The 19,647-nt window shown below is 58.7% G+C and overlaps 5 protein-coding genes across 5 annotated transcripts; 2 read left to right on the forward strand and 3 right to left on the reverse strand.

Annotated features, from left to right (window-relative positions):
• Positions 1-197: 197 nt before the first annotated feature.
• On the reverse strand, positions 198-3,159 carry GGS23DRAFT_605573 (succinyl-CoA ligase alpha-chain; the record flags this gene model as incomplete). Its single annotated transcript, XM_051519781.1, has 8 exons — positions 198-431; positions 516-1,524; positions 1,598-1,814; positions 1,944-2,018; positions 2,122-2,212; positions 2,340-2,483; positions 2,726-2,847; positions 2,916-3,159. 8 exons carry the CDS (start codon positions 3,157-3,159, stop codon positions 198-200), a joined length of 2,136 nt encoding a protein of 711 aa, XP_051371389.1.
• A 1,244-nt stretch (positions 3,160-4,403) lies between these two features.
• GGS23DRAFT_571319 (uncharacterized protein) lies at positions 4,404-5,234 on the reverse strand. The gene is made up of 3 exons (XM_051516568.1): positions 5,028-5,234; positions 4,923-4,957; positions 4,404-4,851 (listed from the first exon to the last, which is right to left on the reverse strand). The coding sequence occupies exons 1-3, from the start codon at positions 5,078-5,080 to the stop codon at positions 4,733-4,735; spliced, it is 207 nt and encodes a 68-aa protein (XP_051371390.1). The 5' UTR covers positions 5,081-5,234; the 3' UTR covers positions 4,404-4,732.
• Positions 5,235-6,391: 1,157 nt separating this feature from the next.
• On the forward strand, positions 6,392-7,667 carry GGS23DRAFT_87754 (uncharacterized protein). The gene is made up of 2 exons (XM_051521361.1): positions 6,392-6,891; positions 7,044-7,667. Exons 1-2 carry the CDS (start codon positions 6,617-6,619, stop codon positions 7,522-7,524), a joined length of 756 nt encoding a protein of 251 aa, XP_051371391.1. The 5' UTR covers positions 6,392-6,616; the 3' UTR covers positions 7,525-7,667.
• Positions 7,668-9,619: 1,952 nt separating this feature from the next.
• GGS23DRAFT_605576 (nitrogen permease regulator of amino acid transport activity 3-domain-containing protein) lies at positions 9,620-12,453 on the forward strand (the record flags this gene model as incomplete). Its single annotated transcript, XM_051519782.1, has 3 exons — positions 9,620-10,466; positions 10,534-10,930; positions 11,043-12,453. 3 exons carry the CDS (start codon positions 9,620-9,622, stop codon positions 12,451-12,453), a joined length of 2,655 nt encoding a protein of 884 aa, XP_051371392.1.
• Positions 12,454-12,926: 473 nt separating this feature from the next.
• On the reverse strand, positions 12,927-15,721 carry GGS23DRAFT_87823 (uncharacterized protein). Its single transcript, XM_051521362.1, has 3 exons — positions 15,698-15,721; positions 13,563-15,319; positions 12,927-13,018 (listed from the first exon to the last, which is right to left on the reverse strand). The coding sequence occupies exon 2, from the start codon at positions 15,201-15,203 to the stop codon at positions 13,578-13,580; it is 1,626 nt and encodes a 541-aa protein (XP_051371393.1). The 5' UTR covers positions 15,204-15,319; positions 15,698-15,721; the 3' UTR covers positions 12,927-13,018; positions 13,563-13,577.
• Positions 15,722-19,647: the final 3,926 nt, after the last annotated feature.

The following is a 19,647-nucleotide window of genomic DNA, read 5'->3' on the forward strand; positions in this document are numbered from 1 at the left end:
CGTATGCTCACGTTCGGGCCGCTCCTTTTCTATGCTAGTATATCTATCGAGGATAAATAAGCCGTGCGCGTCGTTTATTGCTGTCTCGTACCAACTTGTCGAGACAACGTACAAGGTATTTACATGACGTTTATATCTATAAATATATAAGTCGATCAGACACGACGAAGGTTAGGGGGGAGGTTCAGTCAAGCCATTTACGGCTCCCCGTTCGCCAGCTCGATGGCCTTGGCGGCGGCCTCGTCGAAGTCGTCGTAGGCGAACAGCGACAGCCCGCTCTCGGCGACGATCTTCTGGCCCTCCTCCTCATTCGTCCCGCGGATGCGCACCACGACCGGCACCGACATCTGCAGGTCGCGGAACGCCATCACGACCCCGCGGGCGATCATGTCGCCGCGCGTCAGCCCGCCGAAGATATTCACGAATATGCACTACGAGGCGACCAACCGGGGCGGGCGCTTAGTTAAGTGTACTTGCCGTTCTGATGGGGCGGGGAGGCGAGAAGACAGACGTACCTTGACCCGCGGATCCGTCAGGATGACTTCGAAGCTCCGCTTGACTGTCTCGCTCGTGGCCTTGCCGCCAGTGTCGAGGAAGTTGGCGGCGTGGCCGCCGGCGTCCGCGAGCGCGTCGACCGTGTTCATGGCTAGGCCGGCGCCGTTGACCAGCGTGCCGATGTTTCCCTCGGGCAGCTTGATGTAGACGATGCCATCGCCCTCGACGCCGACCTCGGCTGGGTCCTCGGCGCTCATGTCGCGCAGCGCCTGCACATCCGCCTGCCGCCTGCCGCTGCGGAAGGCCGCGTCGTCGAACCCGAAGCGCGGCGCCGCGGCAACCCCGACTGCCGTGCCGTCAGCACCGGTCACGATCCGGGTCTCGAGGAGGAAGGCCTCCTTCTCGACGAAGAGCGCGGCTAGCCTGCTGATCACCCGCCCGAGAGACTCAGCGGCGCCAGCGCCAATTCTGAGGTGCTGCGCTATGTCTGCCACGGGAATGTCCTGCGCGCCTGTCGTGCCGCAGGCGAAGTCGAATCTCTTGGCCTCGGACACGTCATCAGTCGGTGAAGCGACCACGCAGGGGCTCTTGGTGGACCTATTGACGGTGACTGCGAGAAGCTTCCCAGGACGAGAGCCCGCGTTCTCGACGATGGGGATGCCACGCTGGCGTAGCATGTCGAAGGCGGTGCTCTGGGTTAGATGCACGCTTCGTCCCTGAGTCCTGGGATTCAGGTGCGATGATGCCTGTCGAGTCAGCATAGGCCGACGGGCGGCTGCCGTGTGCATGCCCCTGTGCTGAGAGGCGGCAGTGGCTCCGCTAGGGCCGGTGCCGGGCGCCGAGTTACCTAGGATGGATTTCAGAACCGGCCCGAACCGCGACGGATGATTTACGATGACGGCCCCGGCCGCTTCGAGGGCTTTCACTTTGTCTAGCGCAGAGGGCTCGCCCGGGAGGGCAAACGCGCCCGAGTGGCCCATGATACGGCCGGCGACGGCGTGGATGCCTCCGATGAGGGCGGCGATGGGCCTATTCCATCGTTGTCAGACCCAGCACTAAAGGGCGTGCTTCCTTCTCTCGGGATCTACGTAGATACACTTACTTCGGGTTTAGAGTCCGAGAACGGTACTCCCTGATCCAGTCGGCGGCTTCGAGTTCCGCTTCCCCTCCGATCTCCCCAATCAGCGCGATTCCCTCGGTGTCGGCGTCCTCCGCGAGGACCTGCAGGCCTTCTCTCAGACTTGTACCCGGGAGGATGTCCCCCCCGATGCCTATGCACATGCTCTGGCCGAGACCAGCCCTGAGGGTCGAGGCGGCCGCTGGGAGTTGGGGAGTTAATTATATGTATACCAAGTTTTCACATAGAAATGTGTGTTTTGCATGATGGGAATGGGGTATAGTCATGGATACCCGGGACGAAAAGGAGCAAAGAAACCGAATAGACGTACTCTCGTAACTCAGTGTCCCCGACCTCGCGATGATGCCTATGCGCCCGGGTTCGAAGCACGGCAGGGGTTGGAAACCTGCGTAGGAGAGAAGAAAGGCGGGTGAGCACAAAAGAGGGTCTGGTCAGCGAAGAGGGGCGGGGGTAGCCCCTGATCATGCACACAACAACTTGCCGCTGACCGATTCTGCACTTTCCCACGGCCGATATGAGGCCTGGCGAGTTCGCGCCGACTAGTCGAGACCGGGACTGGGTCTTGAGGATGGCGTGAATCTATGTATATTGGTTAGTGTACGCTACTCGTAGAGTATGCTGATGTAGTATATATCTATGTACCCATTCCAATGTACTTTGACGAGGGAGAAGGGAGATGGCAGAACCGCATCAAAAGAGGACTTACCCGAAGCATATCGTGCAGGGGGATGTGCTCCGCGACGGCGACGAGGAGCGGGACCTCGGCCGCGATGGCCTCCTCGATGGCGGCGGCGGCGTAGGGCGCCGCCACATAGATGCCGGTGGCGTCGGGCTTGAGGGTCTCGACGGCCTGTCGGTAGGGGTCAGGTCTCTGTTTTACTGTGTCCGCTCCCGCTTTCTAAATCTTGAAACCTCGGTCTTTAGAATCTTCTTCTAATGCCCCCCTCCTTTTTTTCCCCCTATCCTACCAACGTGACCGTGCAAGACTACCATAATAAGAGCCAACGACGTGCATATCTGGTAGACAGGCATGTGTAGTTGTAAGAAGCCATATATAAGAAAGAAACGAATATGAAAACGTCGCGCACGCACCTTACGGACGCTCGGCAGGACGGGCAGACCGAGGTGCTCGCCCTCGCGGCCGGGGGTGACGCCGCCGACGATGCGGGTGCCCCAGGCGAGGGACTCGCGGGCGTTGGCCGTCGCCTGCTTTCCTATTTTCGGGGAGGAGGTAAGCACGTGGGCGCGCGATAACGTGCGGAGAGTTGAGGGCGTGACAAACCGGTGAACCCCTGGAATATGACGCGCGTGTGGCTGCCGACCCGCAGGTTCTCCAGCGTCGAGTCGTAGGCGCTGTCGCCCGGCGATGATGAATAGTGGCGACGGAGCGTGATTAGGGCGGCGTCGAGGCGGAGGGCGGCGCGTTGTCCGCTCGGTGGGGAGCCCGGGGGCCGCCTCCGGACCCGGAACACGACGGCGCCGATACCGGCGCTACGACTGCTGCTGCGGTTGATGCTGCGGAGCATAGTTGCTTTGGGTTTCCTATCTAGCCAATTTGAGCACAAAGGTCTAGCAGCCCTATTTAAATAGCAGGCGGTTGGTCGTGGGTCTTCAGGCGCGGAGCCGGACTGTCGCGATGAGAGCCGGAAGGGAGGGGGGAGGGGCACTGACGGGCATACGCGAAGATGCGTGCAAATATCTCCAGGTGTATGTGTGTCTACTTATATATATATATATATATATATATATATATGCATGCGTGGCGAGGAGGAGAGCAACAGCAGGGAAATAGTAAGGAGGAGAAGAAGAAGAGAGGGAGAGGAAGTTAACAACAAGCAACAAGGACAGGAAATAAGTGGGAAAGGAGTATTCGACCAACTCGGCCTCGGTACATGCATGCGTACAGACTTAGACGTACTTCAGTTAGGAAAAAGCAAGGGGATGCGCGGAGGGGGGCACTCAGAGACGGTTAAGTCGTATCGGTATAGGCGGATGGACCGGTTTCTTCTCTGCCGGTTTTCTCGAGGGCGCCAGTCCCAGTCTGGTCCGGCCCAACCGGCTCCAATTGTCCCGGCGCGGTAGCGAAGCGGCCGGCCAAGCGGCATCGACGAGCCTGGCTACCTCCTTACTTCAGTATGTGTATGTATCCGTGTGCGTGTGGGCGGGCGCTTTTGGGGTGTGATGGAGGTAAATGAAAACCACAAGTAAAAAGAGACGATGGGAACCAACCGGGCATACCGGGTTGTATGTTCCCTTCCTCTCCCGTCTTCCACCCTCTGCGTGTCTTGTTTTTTTCTTTTTCCTGCCCCCTTTCGACAATAGTTTAGTGTCACTTGGTGCTCGATAATACAACCGATACCGGTAGCTAATAAGTGGTTGTAACGCCCAGGTAACGAAATCAAAGACTGGCTGAGTGCTAGGTAACACCAACAATCGATTCAGCTCTTGGCATCGAAACGGACCAGTTTTGCCCAGGTTTCGACGGCCGATGCCCATGTGTGATCCCATTGTGAGGATGCTATTCATTTAGCTATCGAGGCAGCCGATGGACGTGCGGGTGGCGCAGAGAGAGGCAGAGCCGGCTACATTGACCATGACGGAGAGAAGGGGGAACGGTTCGATATCTTCCGATACTTGAACACAAAATATATAACGTATATATACATATATATACTCGCCGTTCGTCGCTACGGAGAGCTGTCATGATCTGAGGCTCTAGTTAGGGTGGTGATACCTCCTAATTTCCGGGGGAGATGGGATCGCATCTCACAAGCTGGACTTTGTGCGGCAACAAATAGTCGCATACACAGACGCGCACCAGAAGGGGGTATTCGAAGCTGCCCCTAACGCGCTCCCCGCTGTCGGACTTGCAGACTCGAACCCGCGACGGGCTGATGTTGCGCCCTAGCTGCCGTCGTGCTACTGCCGTGGCTGCTCCCGAGACTCCGAATCCGGCGGGGGCGTATCCGCGAAGCCGAGATTCTTGAAGTCGTCCCTCGCCATCAGATTCCTGCACAGTGAGCCAAGCGCTTGTGGACAGGCCTCCTAGGAGCCGATAGGTGCGTACCGGTTGGTGGGTGGGCGAATCGGGGAGATGACTTACCGGTCCATGCGGCACGATAGATAGGATTTAGCGATGTTGCGGCACTCCTGGTCGTTGATGCCCTTGACCTTCTTGATGCACGACAGGTACTGTGTCATTATGGCCGTGCATTCGCCTGGCGTGGGCGCAACCCATCAGGTGTCAACACAGGGGACGTGGATGAGCATTTCCTGCTGGCCGACTGACCATCGTGATCTAAGGGGAAGCTGCCGCGCTCTGGCCTGGGCATGGGGGAGGCCGGGTCAGTAAGGCAGATGCTCGCCGGCGAGGGGAGGAAAGGGGGAGGCGCACGGGATGGGCTTCCCGGTATAGGGACCCGCGCCCGGGCTGCCGAAGGAGCTCATGAGAGGCGACCGGCTTCGGTGTGCTTGGTACGAGCAGCGAGAGTATCACGACGCAGCGCACTTATCGGCTAGCTAGCTGGTGGATTAGGGTAGGGCTCGGGAACGAATACGCTGGGGCCAGAGAGGACGCTCTTCTGTGTATATGGTGCCTTGTCGTCGTCGTCGTCGTCGTCGTCGTCTTGTGGCGTAGAAAAGCTAGCATGTGGAATGGTATGAATGGGAGGTAAGATAGAGCCATGAAGCCACTGCGTGTCGGGGACAAGTGCCCACCTAGGTAATACCTAGCGTAAGTACCTAAGGTATATCCGGGCACCTAGTGGCTGCCCTAAGAAGGGGCACCTACTTCACGTAGCACCTCCTCAGGTTAGGATTCGCTGCGTAGGTAGGTACCTGCCTACATAGGCTATTACGACAAGTACCTACCCTGGGCAGGTACTTATGTATGTATCCGTACATACCTAGTGTTCCTGTAGTCGGAAAAGTGACCTTCAGGCAAGCGGGAAGGGCAGGGACAGGTACACCTAGGCAGGTACCTTAGGTACTTAATGTACGTAGGAGGATGGCAAGGTATACAACACCTCAGATTGACCCCTCCACCCCGCATAGGTCCACGTACCTGATGCACCTTACCTAGGTGCAGAAGGTACCTGAGAAGCGGAGGCAGACCCGCGGCGGCTCGGCGCTGGTCCCCTCAGGTATCTTAAGCGCCTAGAGTGGCCTGCTGGGTACCCAAACCCTGGTCGCGGCTAGCCGTTGCTCGGCGAACAAGATCTGGCACCCATTGGCTTGACACCACCTCCCGCGATGCTGGCCAGCAGCCAACTGATTCGCACGCCGCCCACGCCGATTATCTAATGGATTTCCGCCCTGCACAACATGTAGGGTCTGTATCTATGTCCGCCTCCCTCTCTCCGGCCAGCCGATCGAGAAGCTCGTATCGGTTTCCATTTATTTGGTAGCAAAGCCTGTTTTAGGCCCTTTTCACCCCCCGTAACCCCGTCATCGCCCAGCTTCACCTCAAGACCGGATCTTAGGCATATGTATGTGTATATTGCGTCTTTCTCTTCCTCTTCCTCCTTTCCTGCCTGTGTGTCTTTCTACTCTCTCATCGTCGACTCGGTCGATACGTACGGGAACAACACGCAACACCTACTTACCGCCGAGCAGTATTGTCCCCTACCAGTAGCGAACCGCTACCCGTCTGTTCTTTTCACCTCGTGTCTGCAGCGCCATAAGCCGGCGGTGAACTAGAATAGAAGAAGTGCCGCGTGCAGCACCTGGTCCGGGCATAATACCCCAAGCCACGCCTACGTGCAGACGCATCTACGGACGAGGGTGCCGTGCAAAGGCTTATATAGAGAGACGCCTCGACGACACGCAGCTTTCCTCATCCCTGCTACCGCTGCTGCTGCTGCCACCACCACACCTCGCCTATCAGTATAGTTGTCCAAGGCATTGATCGGCCAAAAACTAATCATCGCGCCCAAGCCTGGTGCGTCGGCGCGAATTCCTACGGCAAGGAAGAGAGAGAGAAAGATGCGGTTGAAGTCCAATCATCATGCTGCGGCGGCCCTGGTCTCGGTAGCTGTCGCTGCCACGTCCGCCCTCGCCGAAGACCCCGTCGCCGTCGTCGACCCGCTCGGGTACACCGAGCTTGCCAACTTCTCGCCCGTCCAGCGCCGCCAGCTCAACTGTCCCGCTGGCTACTTCAGCTGCGAGGACCGCGGCCCGGCCTTCGCCGGCACCTGCTGCGGGAACGGCCAGCTCTGCGCCCTCGACGCGCAAGACCAAGCCGCCTGCTGCCCCACCACGTATGTCTTTATTTTGGTTGATCCTCTCGTTCCATGTGTGCCTTTCCTTCACCCCCCTCCCCCCAAAAAGAAACAAAAAGAAAGGATCGATTTTCCATGTACTCCCAAGGCTAACGCGACCGCCTCCCCAACCTGGCGGGCCGGATCTTCAGAGCTACCTGTACCGGAGTGGCACCGACGGGGTCGACGCCGACGCCGTCCTTCGTCAGTAACACGTACTTCCAGTTCCCGTACATCCCCACGTCGTTTTCGAACCAGGTGGCCTGCACGTCCGCGGTAAGCCAGTGCTCGCGGAACTACGCCGCGTGCGTGTCGGGGCTGTCGGGCGGTAGCAGCGCCGCGGGCGGCGTCTACGGCGTCACCATCATCGTGCCCGGCGGCGGCGGCACGACCGTCGCCGCCACCAACGCTGCCCTCCCGGCGCCCACCGCCACCTCCGTATGCTCGAGCCTCTCGTCCCGCGCCTGCTACGGCCTGCAGAGCTCCCAGTGCGCCGCTGTCGCCTCGGCTTCCGGCTTCATAATCGGTGACGGCGACAACGGCGCCCCGCGCCCGACCGCGGCGGCGGCGGCGGCGGCCTGTGTGGCTGGCGTCGTAGCCGGAGTCGGCTTAGTCGCCCGCGACTACTTCTGAGAGGAGAGAGAGAGGCTGGGTAGACCTGTCATCGGGCCGGCCTTGGGCCGGCCGATCAGGCTCACACCGACTGATTCCCGTCCCGCGCTACTTGCTAGCGCACATGCATATTCACACCCCGGCGATCCTACCCCCAGATCGAACGACGTTATGAGTGTCATGCCCCCTCACCACCTTTCCCTGAATGCATGTGTATATTCCCGGCTGGTTGGCGTTTATAGATACGACTTTCCCCCTTTCCTCTGGCGTAGGATTCTGTGAGGGTTGCACATATGACTGTTACGGATGAAGAAACCATCCCCCCCCCTTTTTCCCCCCCTGTTCCTCCTATTCATGGTTAGTGTTTTGAGGCTCCCAAGGGTTGGTTGTGGTGTGGGTAGATTTTTTCCTGATCTGGTTTTCGCGGTGGACGCCGGTTTCAAAGGGATCGAGCGACATGAACAAAGGCAAAAATGATATCAAACCGGCATTCTATACACACGACGTACTGTCCGTAAGGACGCTTACTACAGTCACCTTGACCGCTTTCTCGCCTGCAGTATTTGTGATACGTTTTCTTTGAGAGTCGGCGTATTGAGAGTTCGCGTACTACAACTCGAAGCACCCACGCTGACGACAGAGCGCCAGAGAAGGAGATCTCAAACGCCTTCTTTTACCTCCCACAAAGAACCAAGCCTGGACATGAAACGGGTCGATTATACTGGACTCTCTTCAGGGACGGCGCATCGAACGGTGTCTTACAATCTAGCCGGGGTGCGAGCTGGATAATGCGCTTGTTGCTAACTGTTTCTTTGCAAGTCCCGAGAAAGTAAGCAAAGCTCGGCGGCACGTAAGGCGAGGAGAGGGGATCCGAAGGTGTATATAGACCGGAGACTCGGCCTCGATCTGGTCCAATTCCAATCCATCACCATCACCAACAACACCAACAACTCTCAAACCACCACTCTATTCACCTTCCTGGTCTAGAATAGTAATAGCTGCTACTTTCGAGAAAGGTAAGGCTTGCGCAGATACACAAGCGTTTGCATTGTATTCCGATAACAACAGCAACCACACGCCACCACTAAACAAGATGCCTGAGGCTGGGAAGACCATCATCACCTGGAACTGCTGCGACTGCAGGACCAACAATGACATGCTGTACCATACGTTCGCGTGTCCGCGCATAGGCTGCACTCACACCAGATGCAGTGCCTGCTTCCTGACGCGCTACGAGTACGGCCCTGCCCCCGAGCCCAAGACTTGCAAGAAGAGCAAGGAGAGCAAGAAATGAGCCGGCCAGGCATAACCAGCTACGCAGTGATCTTTCTTGCACTCAGCATGAGTATATATACATACACATCATACGCTTACACACCTTAGATAGATAGATGCTATAGCGGAACGACTTTCTAACTGAGATCTATCACTACCTAACCTCTTGTATAAATTTCGATGCTGATGAGTGAACGTGAAGCATTTATATGGCGTAAACCTCCTGCTTGGCCCAGGCGAAGACTTGCCTGTATTAGTAGCAGGACACATATGCATTTTACGGGGCCAGGATCAAATCGTGGTTACTTACATAAAAGAGAAAACAGCTTCGAGGTACGTACCGTCTGTTCTTTACCTTTCCAGGCATCCCCGTCATCCTCGTCTCGACAACGTCTCTAGCCTTAAGATTATCCCCGGCAACAGACGAGGAGAATGGAAAACGTCCCGTTCTCGAAACAGGGCCTATGAGATGGAACTATTCCGGTTGCGCTGCAAAAACGAGTCTCTAGCCGCAGGTGGTCGATGGTGCACTTGATCGGACGGTTCAACGAGGGCGAGTAAATACCTACCTGCATGGATCCCTTACCTAGATCCCTTAGTTCCCGTGTGACGCCCCCGTAACATAGCTAACTGATATCCTGAATAGGCCGTGTATACACTACACACACAGATGTCTATGTAGATAGCCTGGGAGAGGGAAAGGGGCCGTGTTGACATGTTGGCTGTTCAGATAGGCACGCTCTACCTAAGTAAGGCTTGTGACGCCACCCAACGGTAGTGGTTCTCGTCCCTCTATTGTCTGTTTTCCGCTTCCTCTCTCTCCCCCTTACTTTGGATAGCCATGGCTTCGCCCATTCTGCCAAACACGTCCAACTTCCTAGGCGTTGCGCTGGTGGTCAACCGGCTGCGCGATGGGCCGCTGTTCGTCTTCCACTACCCGCCGCGCATCCTGCAGCCGTGCGCCTCGGTCGCGCCCGGCGACGCGCCGCGGGATGAGCTCGACGACGACGACGACCCCTTACTGAGCCAGACGTTTCGCCCGGCCTTCGCGGCCCCGACCCCCGGCTCGCTGCCGAATCCCGTCGACCTGCAGAACTGGGATCACGACGACCACCTCGAGACCGACAACGGCTCCCAGATAGTACCCTGGGAGCACGTCGCCGGCTACCCCACCAAGGACCTCGAGAGCCTCCTCACGCCCAGCCGTGCCTTCCACAAGAGGCTCTTCCAGGTCTCCCTCGAGCAGCTCTGCTTTGTGTCCCACCCCATCTACGTTCCGGAGAACGGCGTCTGGCGGAAGAAGAAGAAGAAGCAGCCCAGGTACCAACCGCCCAAGTCGCCCGAGAACCCGGACGCCGCCAGTAAGATGGCCGACTCCACCATTCTTGCGAGCGACGTGCTCCAGATCGAGACCCGAGACATGGCCGAGGACGGCGCCGGTGCTGCTGCCGCCGGGAGCGGCGCCCCCGACGTCGAGACCGACGAGAAGAAGAGTGGGATGACCATGTTCAACCTCGTCTTCATCCTCAACCCCAAGAAGCACGAAGCCAGGGAGCTGGCCGAGAATCTCTACCTCCACATCATAAAGAAAATCAACAAGCCGTACAAGTACAGCCAGCAGAAGAGCGACTTCGTCTGGAAAGAGTCGAAGCGCATATTAACCCTGAAGGACAAGGGGCGCGAAGCAAGTACGCCGATGCAGCCATGTGACATATATCGCTATGATAAGCCGTCAAACTAACGAGCCCGATGCAGAGACCAGGATGAGCACCCTCTGGAGGGAGATCCTGGACGTTTCCTCCCTGGCCGCGTCTATACAGGACGTCTACGAGGCCGTCTCCCACAACAAGATCGCCGCGCTGCAGCTCGAGACAGCCGAAGGCAGCATCACCCACTCGGTCCAGATCCCGGTGCCCTTCTACCTCGCCGACCTGCCTCCCGAGGAGGAGAGCGGGTCCAAGGGGCTGTGGATCACGACCGCGAACTCCTTCATCGAGGGCGACAACCTCAACGACCCCGCCTTCCTCGACAAGAACTTCGCCCTGCTCCTCATGAGCGACGAGAAGAAGATCGTCGCCGAGCTCCAGGCCGACCCCGACGAGACCACAGCCGCCATGATCGAGTTCGTGCGGCTCTCGAAGCCGACTACCTCGTAAGTTGCCTATCCTATCGCCAACAACCCACCTTCCCCTCCCCCCTTCTTCCCCCAAATATCTATTTCGCAGCATGGGGCACTCCTGACACACTCCTCCGCCACCGCACAGGTTCTACCAGATCAGCCAGGGCACCGCCCTGTCGCCGGCGCAGGTGCGCAGGTACGCGCAGCACTTCATCTTCTGGCGGCGGGCGATCGCGATCCCGCCGCTGCACGCGCGGGACGTGTACGTGCTCTCGCCCAACAGCGACACGAGCCGGCTGCCGCGCGCGAGCCAGGCGTGGGCGCGGGCGTTCCCGCTGGCGCCGCCGCTGCCCGAGTTCCTCGCCGTCCTGTCGGCCGCCCCGCGCCCCTACAAGCTCTTCGCGCCGAGCAAGAACCACCGGCCGGCCTACCTCGCCATGCTCGCCTGGCTCATGCGCGGCGGCTGGGTCACCCAGCTCTGCACCTTCGCCTACGTCGTCGTCTGGCCCGAGATCCGCTACGAGGTCGACTACGAGCTTGAGGCCGACGAGCTGCGCGCCGCCGCCGCCCGCCACCGCGGGGACGCCGAGGACGACGAGCTGCGGGACGAGGAAGACGTCGCCGCCTCGTCCTCGTCTTCCGGCGCCGCCGCCGACGACGACCGCTCCGCCTCCCGCGCCGCCGCCTCCTCCTCCTCGCCCGGCCCCCTCTCCTCCCCCGAGGTCCACGCGCATTCCCCCATGTCCCTGGGCCCCGAAGCCGGCGCGGACAGTGCCGGCAGCCCGGCGATCAGCATCAGCGCTGCTGCTGGATCTGCGACGACGGCAACAACGACGACGACGACGACGACGACGACGCCAGCGACAGCCCCCTCGCCGGTACCCTCACCCTCCCCGTCGGCCGCGACGACGACGACGACGACGACGGGCCAGCGCGCGGCGGAGCAGGCGCGGCTCGAGCGCATCGCCACGCGGGCGCACCGCAAGGCGGCCGAGAAGGCGGCGCACCACGCGCGGCGCCCCGTGCCGCGCGCGACGCCGCACCCCTCGACCAACGACGCCCCGCACCTCGCGCACCTGTCGCCCTACGTCATCGTCGACGCCGGCCGCGCCGCCGGCCGCGACTCGCACTACCTGTCGGCGATCGGGAAGCGGCTGCGGGCCCGCGCCGACGGCGCCGCTACTGCTACCGCTACTACTGCTACTGCTACTACGACGAGTGCAGGTGGCCCCGCTGCGGCCGCAGACGCTACGACCGCGACCCCCAACACGGGCGCAGCGGCGGCGGGGGGCCCTTCCCCGATCCCCGCTCCGGCCCCTACGCCCACCACCGCCACCACCACCACCACCACCACCGCGGCGACCCCGGCGCGCCCGCGCGCCCCCCCGCGCCACGCCGCCCTCGACCCGGCCGCCGCCTGGCCCGTCTTCTGGAAGTACTTCGACGGCCGCAGCGCGCTCGAGCGCGTCGCGCTGCACGAGGACCTGCGCCGCCGCGACGCCTGGGCCCTCCTCGCCGCCATGAGCGAGCACCTGCTCTGCGTCCGCCACTGGTGATGACTGGGGCGCCGACGGGCGCGGAGAGAGAAAGAGAGACAGAGAGTAGGCGTAAGTAGGAGGGCGCGGCGTGAGGCGAGAGAGAGAGAGTGAGTGGCTGCCTGGTTGATTAGTCTTAGGCGAGTTGGAGGCTAGGGTAAGAGATGGAGGCGGGAACGCCAAATAGTCGGACCGAGAGACTGATGGATACGCAGAGAGATAGATGGGAAGAGAAAGAGGCTCTCTGTATCCAGACGTACCCTAGACCAAGTAGAGGCCAAGAATTAGGTATCACAACAAGTAGCGAGTACTATAGCTGAGATGGAAAACCGATTGGGCGAGCCACTTACGGCAACAAGAGATACTCATACGGCACAGCAACACCATAGTTGGTTAAAGGTTGTAGTTCGATTATTACTCCAAAGATACTGTCCGTGGGCGCGTGTATGACCCACGAAAGGCTGCAAAATCCCCCTCTCAGCCCTCAGCCCAGTTTCTTTTGTTACGCAACGACATACATATATGATGCCCAAACCCTCATCCTAAGAGTTGAACAGGCTACATGCAGAAATTGGGGAAAAAAAAAAATGAGAATAAAAATGGAAAACCCACCCAGCCAATGGTATGATGATGACGATGCAAATGCGGAAGAAAAAAAAGAACAAATCAACTGCTCGAGAAGTCGCGCCTTCCAAAACTCCGTTATCCTCGAGGTATCATTGGGGAAAAGACAAACCCTACCGTGAATGGACAACGAGAAATGGAGAGAGAATGGCAGGGTGAGATGATATATAGGAAAAGTCGAGAGAAGAGAGAGGGAGAGGTAGAGGGCCAATGACAAAGTCCATACCGAAATGGCAAACGTGAATCATGCACACATCAGCCACCCCGGCCATCTTGTCGTTACCAAATATTCTCAAGCGGTCGATACGAAGCAAAACGCCGGTCCGGTCCCCCTTAAGAAAAGGCCCCTCCCCTCTTATGCAGCAGATATGACCTTGGCTCGAGTACCCGAAAGGAACGGAGGATGTGATGATAGTCGGACGAAACATGACAAAATGACGCGAGAGTTATTGTTAAGGCACACGAAACGCCAGAAAATGCTGCTGTAACGCAGGGGAAAAAAAAGCCGAGGCCGTCGGGCTTTAATGCGAGAGGTCCATGCCGAATTCATCCTCCTCCTTGAAGTTCAGTGATGGGGTACCGCTGCCGTTGTCGTCCGGATCGTTCCAAAATTGGCCAGCGTCACCCAAATCTCCGGCTAGATCTGATCCGCCTGGGCCCTCGGGACTCACCGAAGGTCCAGCCGTAGCGGTGTCTGACCCGTTGAGCGACTCACCCCTGTAGTCGGTATGGTGGGGTACTCGGAGGCCCGAGCCAGAAAAGCGGGAGTACGAGAAGCTGTGTGGGTTGTTCTTCGCTATAGCCTCCATCAGCTCCGTCTGCATCCGTTTCTCATCCTCTGTCATCTCGAGGGGTACGCTGCCACCGAGATCCGCGATGGTGTTGATGAGCTCCTCCTGCTGCTGGAGCTTGAGATGCAACATCCACATCAAGTCACGGGTCCAGCTTACTGCCCCGTTGAGTATGTCCCCCTTGTTAGGACCCTTGTCCTTCTCCTCGAGGGGGAGGCCGGTCGTAATGTTGCCGACCCCGGTGGCCCGCTTGGCTCCTGGGCCGGCGAGCCCGGACGTGGCCTGCGCCGGATGCGAGATTCCGGTGAGGCTAGGAGACACAGGGGTGCCGTTCTGAATGAGCTTGCGAATTTTCTCGTCCTCTAGGCGGTGGGTGGGCACTAGCTTGCTGAGGTCCTGTATTCTCTCGTTGATATTGTCACGACGGCGACGCTCAACGAGGTTGTGAGATTCTCGGCGTCGCTTCCTCTTCATCTCCTGGGACGATACGGCATTCGGCGGAGCGCTAAGCTTAGCAGGCATGGATGTACCGCCCTTCAATAGCACATCCGTAATCTGCGGGTTCTGCATACCGACATGCTGCATGGGCGAGGGGAAGCCGGAGCCTGGGAACGAGGAGAGGCTATTGGGGGTATGCATCCACTGGCCCGACGGCGACTTCTCGTGATGGCCGTTCTGGGTCCGGATCGGTTGGGCGCCAAATGCCGACGAATCTCGAGAGTTGACTGGTAGGCTGGACAGCGCGCCAGCCGTCTTGGGTGTGAGAGGGCTCCTCGTGTTAGACGCCTTGCGCTGCATCGTGTGCGACAGCTGAGGGCGAGACTTGGCGTTGAGGTAGTTGGGATCGTTACCATCGTTGTTCAAATCGGAGCCGGCAAGGGGCGAGCCGGAATAGGATATCGGCGATTGAAGCGAGTTGCCGAATGGTTGCTGGTGCTGCTGCATCTGGTGGAACTGGGCTTGATTGAAGCTGTGCACAAATGGACTCTGGATCGGGTCGCCATCTGGGGTACTGGAGAAGCCGTTGATGTGCGATCCATCCATGGGCAAGCCGTGGCTTCCTTGGTGCGGTGCGTACATGCCTTGCGAAAAGCCCATGTTCATGTCATTCATCCCAAAGTCCTGGCCTTGGTTGTGCATGCCAGGTTGGTTGGGGGGGGGATCGGTTGGACTGCCGAGCGTGTCGAGCAGCTCGTCATCGCCGAAGAAGTTAGAGGTGTTGTTGTTCCCGTTGAAGTTGTTCGAGTACGAAGGCCCATAGGTTCCGGACATGGCCAAGTCGTTCGGGTCCACGCTGGCACCAACGCTCCCGTGACTCTGGCCGCTGCCAAACTGGGCAAAGCCGTGATGGGCCATCTCGTCGAGGTTTCCTAAGAGCGGTGCACGAGGACTTGGATACGGGGGATGACGAGTACGTAGTAAATCCCGGTTGTGGTTGGCTGCTGGGTATCTACAGTGGTTGAAGGTATTAGCTGCAGCCAGCGACGATATATGTCTCAGATTGCTCTAATAAGTGTCGAGGGCCGGGCGAGTAGGCCCCGCACCTTGGTTGGCTAGGTGGATAATGGGGGGGGAAGAGTAGTGAGTGATGTGGGGTAGTAAGTGGGAGGAGAACTGAGGGTTATTGACGATCATCCACGGAGACAGAAACGGTTCGGTCGGGCGGTGGGAGCGACAAGAGAGGGGGATTCGGTAAGCACGCCTAGGTGGACACGCCGTAGGATCCCGATCTGTTGTATGCGACCGCAACAATAAAGACCACTGAGAACCGAAGCGAAGTCGACGAAAAGAAAAAGGGGAAAATAAAGAACCGGAAAAAGAGAAGAAAGGAGAGGTTATGGGTACCGTACCTGCTTCGAGGGCTGGTGAGTAGGTAGACTGCTGATTACGTAGTCATGCAGGTAGGAAAGGATGTCGCGGGGATGTCGTTTCCGCTAAACGTAAAAGAGGCGGGTTCAAAAAAAGACTGCGTCGATAGCTATGAGATAGTAAGAAGGAATCGCATCTGGAGAAAGTCGGGAATTAGAAAGATCTGCGACGAAGGTTGGGTCCGAATCTGCATCTCCCGTTCGGCCTCAATTTTTTTCTTCTTCCCTCCTTTTGCTTTTGCACCTGGTTGTGCTGAACTCGATGCAAAGTAGCCCGAAGTGCAGAGGGTTTGGCGGCCGAGGGGGGGGGTGGAAACATACGTACAGGCCAGGTAGGCCGAGGGCTAGTAAGGTATGAATGCACGTATGTAGGTACGGTAACGTGGGTTCGAAATGCGCGGGCGCAACCAATGATAAATGTCGTGATAATTTATTGGCCAACGGGGGAGAGCGTGCGAGAGCGAGTCTGGCAGAGAACAATGTTCCGGGGGGGGGATCAGAAGAAGGAGGGAAAAAAAAAAGGACGGGTTTGAGTCGTCTCGGGGCTGGCTGCGCGGAAAAGAGCTGTGTGCGCTCCGCCGGATCTGAAAGGCGGTATTGCTAGAATCCCTACGCCGGTAAGATGTGACCAGCTGCCAAGCCAAGGTTGGTGGCTCTTGATGACGGCGACTCTGACCTCAGAGGAGAGGCAGAAGAGTGGTCCAAATGCAGGGTACGTCGCACTGCGCAGGAATGGACCACACACGCTGCCAAAAGCGACGGGACTCGTCAGATCGTCAGCAAGCCGAGAGGCGATTTCGGGTTTATTCGGTCCTTAGACGCTGCCGGTCGCACACGGATTGACGGGTCGTATCTCGGAATAAGTCGAGGCGTTAGAGCGTCTGTGCAGTCGGATCGTCCACGGTTATGGATCGGAGGACTCGGTGACGGAGAGAGGGTTAGAGGAATGCGGGCAGGTTTGGATTGGGAACCCTGGGCTCGAAGAAGAATCCACCTATATGAGCAATGGTAAGTAAGAGAGCGAGAGGAGAGAGGGCAGGGAAATGACAAGGGTTTACAGGATGGGAGCGAGAGTCGCAGGGCAGATGCGGGAGAGAGCGCGCTCGCGCGAGGGAGAGGAGGGGGGGGATGGAGAAAGCACCATTAGTAGAGGCGGTAAAGGCTGAAGGGAAAGGACCAGACAAGACCTGGACTCGAGGGAAGGTTGCAGGCCGCCTAGCCTGGGTAGGGTAATAAACGAGCTGTATAGCGGGTTGCGTAGAGTGCAGCGGTAGGTACCTGAGGTACAGAGGTATGTATCGTGCAGTACCCTCAGGCGAGTAAGAGGTACCTAAGAGGTAGGTAACTAGGTACCTACCCACTGGCTGGTGTAGGCAGGCAGGTTCCCGGGGGCGATGACAGGTGCCAGGCAGCGCGGAAAAGGTTGGGCGAGGCAGAGGGACGAGGAGGAGGGGGGGGGGAACCCGGTCGAGTCCAGATCGAGAGGGTGCAGCCTGTAGGCGCAGCCCGAGCCGAGCACGCCGGGGTTCAGAGGGGGCCGCGGCGCTGGTCTGGCCTGATACGACGACATGTATGTGTGTGCAGTGTGTGTGTATGTGTGTGTGAGAGAGAGAGCGCATGTGTGGGTGGGTGGGTAGGTGTGCATATCAACGTGCGCATCCGGCCATAGACGTCCGCGGGTTGCAGTATGGTGTGCAGCGTCGAACATACTATAATAAATCAGGTTCGACAAGACCGAGCCGAGAAGATGCGACCGAGGGAAGCGTGGTGAGACTGGGCTCAGCACGCAGACGGCCTCAAGCTGGAAAAGACGATAGGCGATTGCGAAAAGGACTTCCGGGGTAGAGACAGCGAGCAGCCTGTGCCACGCCGAGGATCCAGGTGGAACAAGGCAAGTGGGAGAATGCGGCGTCGAGATAGGGCAAGGCGAAGGTGAGTAAAGCGGACGGAATGGGATGGCATGGATGGGGACAGCGACGGATGCGAGGGCAGTGGGCTCGCTCGAGCTGTGCGGCACGGATACCTCAGGTCAGGTAGGTACCTACGTACCTGCACTAGACGTACCCAGGTACCCAGACACCCCACTGAGGAGCCAAAGGCAAGCGGCACCGCTTGCGCACCTTCCCAAGGAAGTCCGCCAAGCGATCGGCTGCCCGCTAAACTTAGGATCAAACCCTAGAGCGGATCCTGTACGTACTTTTTCTCTGGTGCGTGGTGTTGCGCCGAGCCTCCGGCGGACACGAGAGGTAGCGAGAGGTAGCGAGAGAGAGAGTGAGAGTGAGAGGGACGGAGGGACAGAGGGGACGAAGAGGGACAGGCGCGAGTTGAAGGAGCTGACTGACTGTAGGAAATAAGCAAGGATAGACAGGTACCTACCAGGTATCCTTCCGACAGAAACCAAAGCTCGGTTGGATAGCCGTGCGAGTGCCGCCCCGGCGTATGTAGGTTGGGCGGGTGGGAGAGGTACCGAGGGGAGTACCTGTCTGGGACCTTCGAGGGACCCGGTGCGGCTTAGCGCGACGACGTGCCCTTGGCCGGTTGCGTAAGTAGTTAGCCAAAAGCTGGCAGCCTGTCCACGCCTACAACACCCGTCGCGGTTCCGACTCCCGATCTGGATCCGCCCGAGCTGCGAGACCAAACCTAGGGTCTAAGCTGACCACCTTTCCGCAGAGCTAGGTGTCGCAGTGACGAGAAGACGAGCTGGCAAAGCGAGATCGTACCCTGCCGGAGCTTCCGTGCTGTTCCAAGATACCGCTCGAGCCAAGCCGACCAGATGTCCGGCCTCAATGTCTGCCTGCAAATATCCTGCTGCCGCGCCGGCGATGAAGTTGAGACTGTCCAGTGCGCGCGGGCGGGGCCGTCCATGTAAATCGCCTGTCGCCGTCTGGGGGGAGTGAGTTGTATACCTGGCCGGATTCCGTGGCACGATGCTCGAATCCCAGGCTCAGATCTCCGGACGGGCTGCGAGTCCAAGTCGACCAAACAATCCTCGACGGTTGGAGCGCTATCCGGGCACATATAGCTACTGTCAAGGGTACGTTGTGGTCGTTGTTGTTGTTATGGTTGTTGTAGGTAGTGATTATTAGGATTATAATTAGTACTGACGACAAGTCGGATGATGGTTCGCGGTGGCGCTGTCGCCAACGTCTCTTGGTAAGCAGAGAGAGAGAGGCGTAATACCACTAGGTCCTGTCGGGTTCGTCGGTGTTTTCGCAAACGGCGAGGCGAGGGAAACAATCCGCTTATTGGGTTGCGGCCGTGGGGTGCATCGCTTTTATATTCGAATATCTGCATAACCGTCTAAAAATACGGATAACTCCAGCGAGATGACGAACCGGCAGGCCGCGTTTCGTTTCTGCCCCATCAAGTTCTTGGTGCGTCTGATGACTCTGGAGACCTGGGAACAAGTCCCGGCGTGATGGTGTGTAGGGGGAGTGGTCGAAGGAGATGCCCTGTCTGTCTTGACTCTCACCAGACCGGCGAGACTATACCTACCTACCTCATAGACACATGCCCTCCCTGCCCCCTATACATACTGTGCCTGCCGTCCCCCCTCTCCGTCCTCCTCTGCGAAGCGCGATCCCGCCCACGTACGCGCTTGTCAGCGTTATCTTATCGCCGGGGTGCCGTAATTAAGAGGGGCATTGGTCGCGAAGCACGGAAAAGGGTTGGGTGGGCGGCACTTCGACTCGTGACCCGACCCAAGTCAGCCAACCCACCCACCTAGGTGAGACACGATGCCACCCTCTCTGCGCGTAGCTGGCGATAGCCAGTGGCTATAGGGAAAGCGTGGTCAGGGAGATGGGATTCGGGACGATGGGCAAGAACATGATCGCACGGCTGTCCTTCACTGACTCACAAGTCCGCGGCCGTGTGCTGAGCCGGCGAGTCCTGTTGGTCGAAGGCGGCCAAAGTCTGGCGCCTCGTGCGAG

This window comes from Durotheca rogersii (assembly GCF_024521655.1).
Source record: "Durotheca rogersii strain YMJ 92031201 chromosome Unknown GGS23scaffold_12, whole genome shotgun sequence".
In the NCBI taxonomy this organism is placed as follows: domain Eukaryota; kingdom Fungi; phylum Ascomycota; class Sordariomycetes; order Xylariales; family Xylariaceae; genus Durotheca; species Durotheca rogersii.

What these genes read in the sequence shown, in the direction of transcription:
- GGS23DRAFT_571319 (XM_051516568.1), bottom strand. Translation starts at nt 5,080, where the DNA reads ATGAGCTCCTTCGGCAGCCCGGGCGCGGGTCCCTATACCGGGAAGCCC. An exon ending in TATACCGGGAAGCCCATCCC is followed by an intron (nt 4,958 to 5,027) that starts GTGCGCCTCCCC and finishes CCCCATGCCCAG; the next exon opens with GCCAGAGCGCGGCAGCTTCC. An exon ending in CTTCCCCTTAGATCACGATG is followed by an intron (nt 4,852 to 4,922) that starts GTCAGTCGGCCA and finishes CGCCCACGCCAG; the next exon opens with GCGAATGCACGGCCATAATG.
- GGS23DRAFT_87754 (XM_051521361.1), top strand. Translation starts at nt 6,617, where the DNA reads ATGCGGTTGAAGTCCAATCATCATGCTGCGGCGGCCCTGGTCTCGGTA. An exon ending in GCCGCCTGCTGCCCCACCAC is followed by an intron (nt 6,892 to 7,043) that starts GTATGTCTTTAT and finishes CCGGATCTTCAG; the next exon opens with AGCTACCTGTACCGGAGTGG.
- GGS23DRAFT_87823 (XM_051521362.1), bottom strand. Translation starts at nt 15,203, where the DNA reads ATGGCCCATCACGGCTTTGCCCAGTTTGGCAGCGGCCAGAGTCACGGG.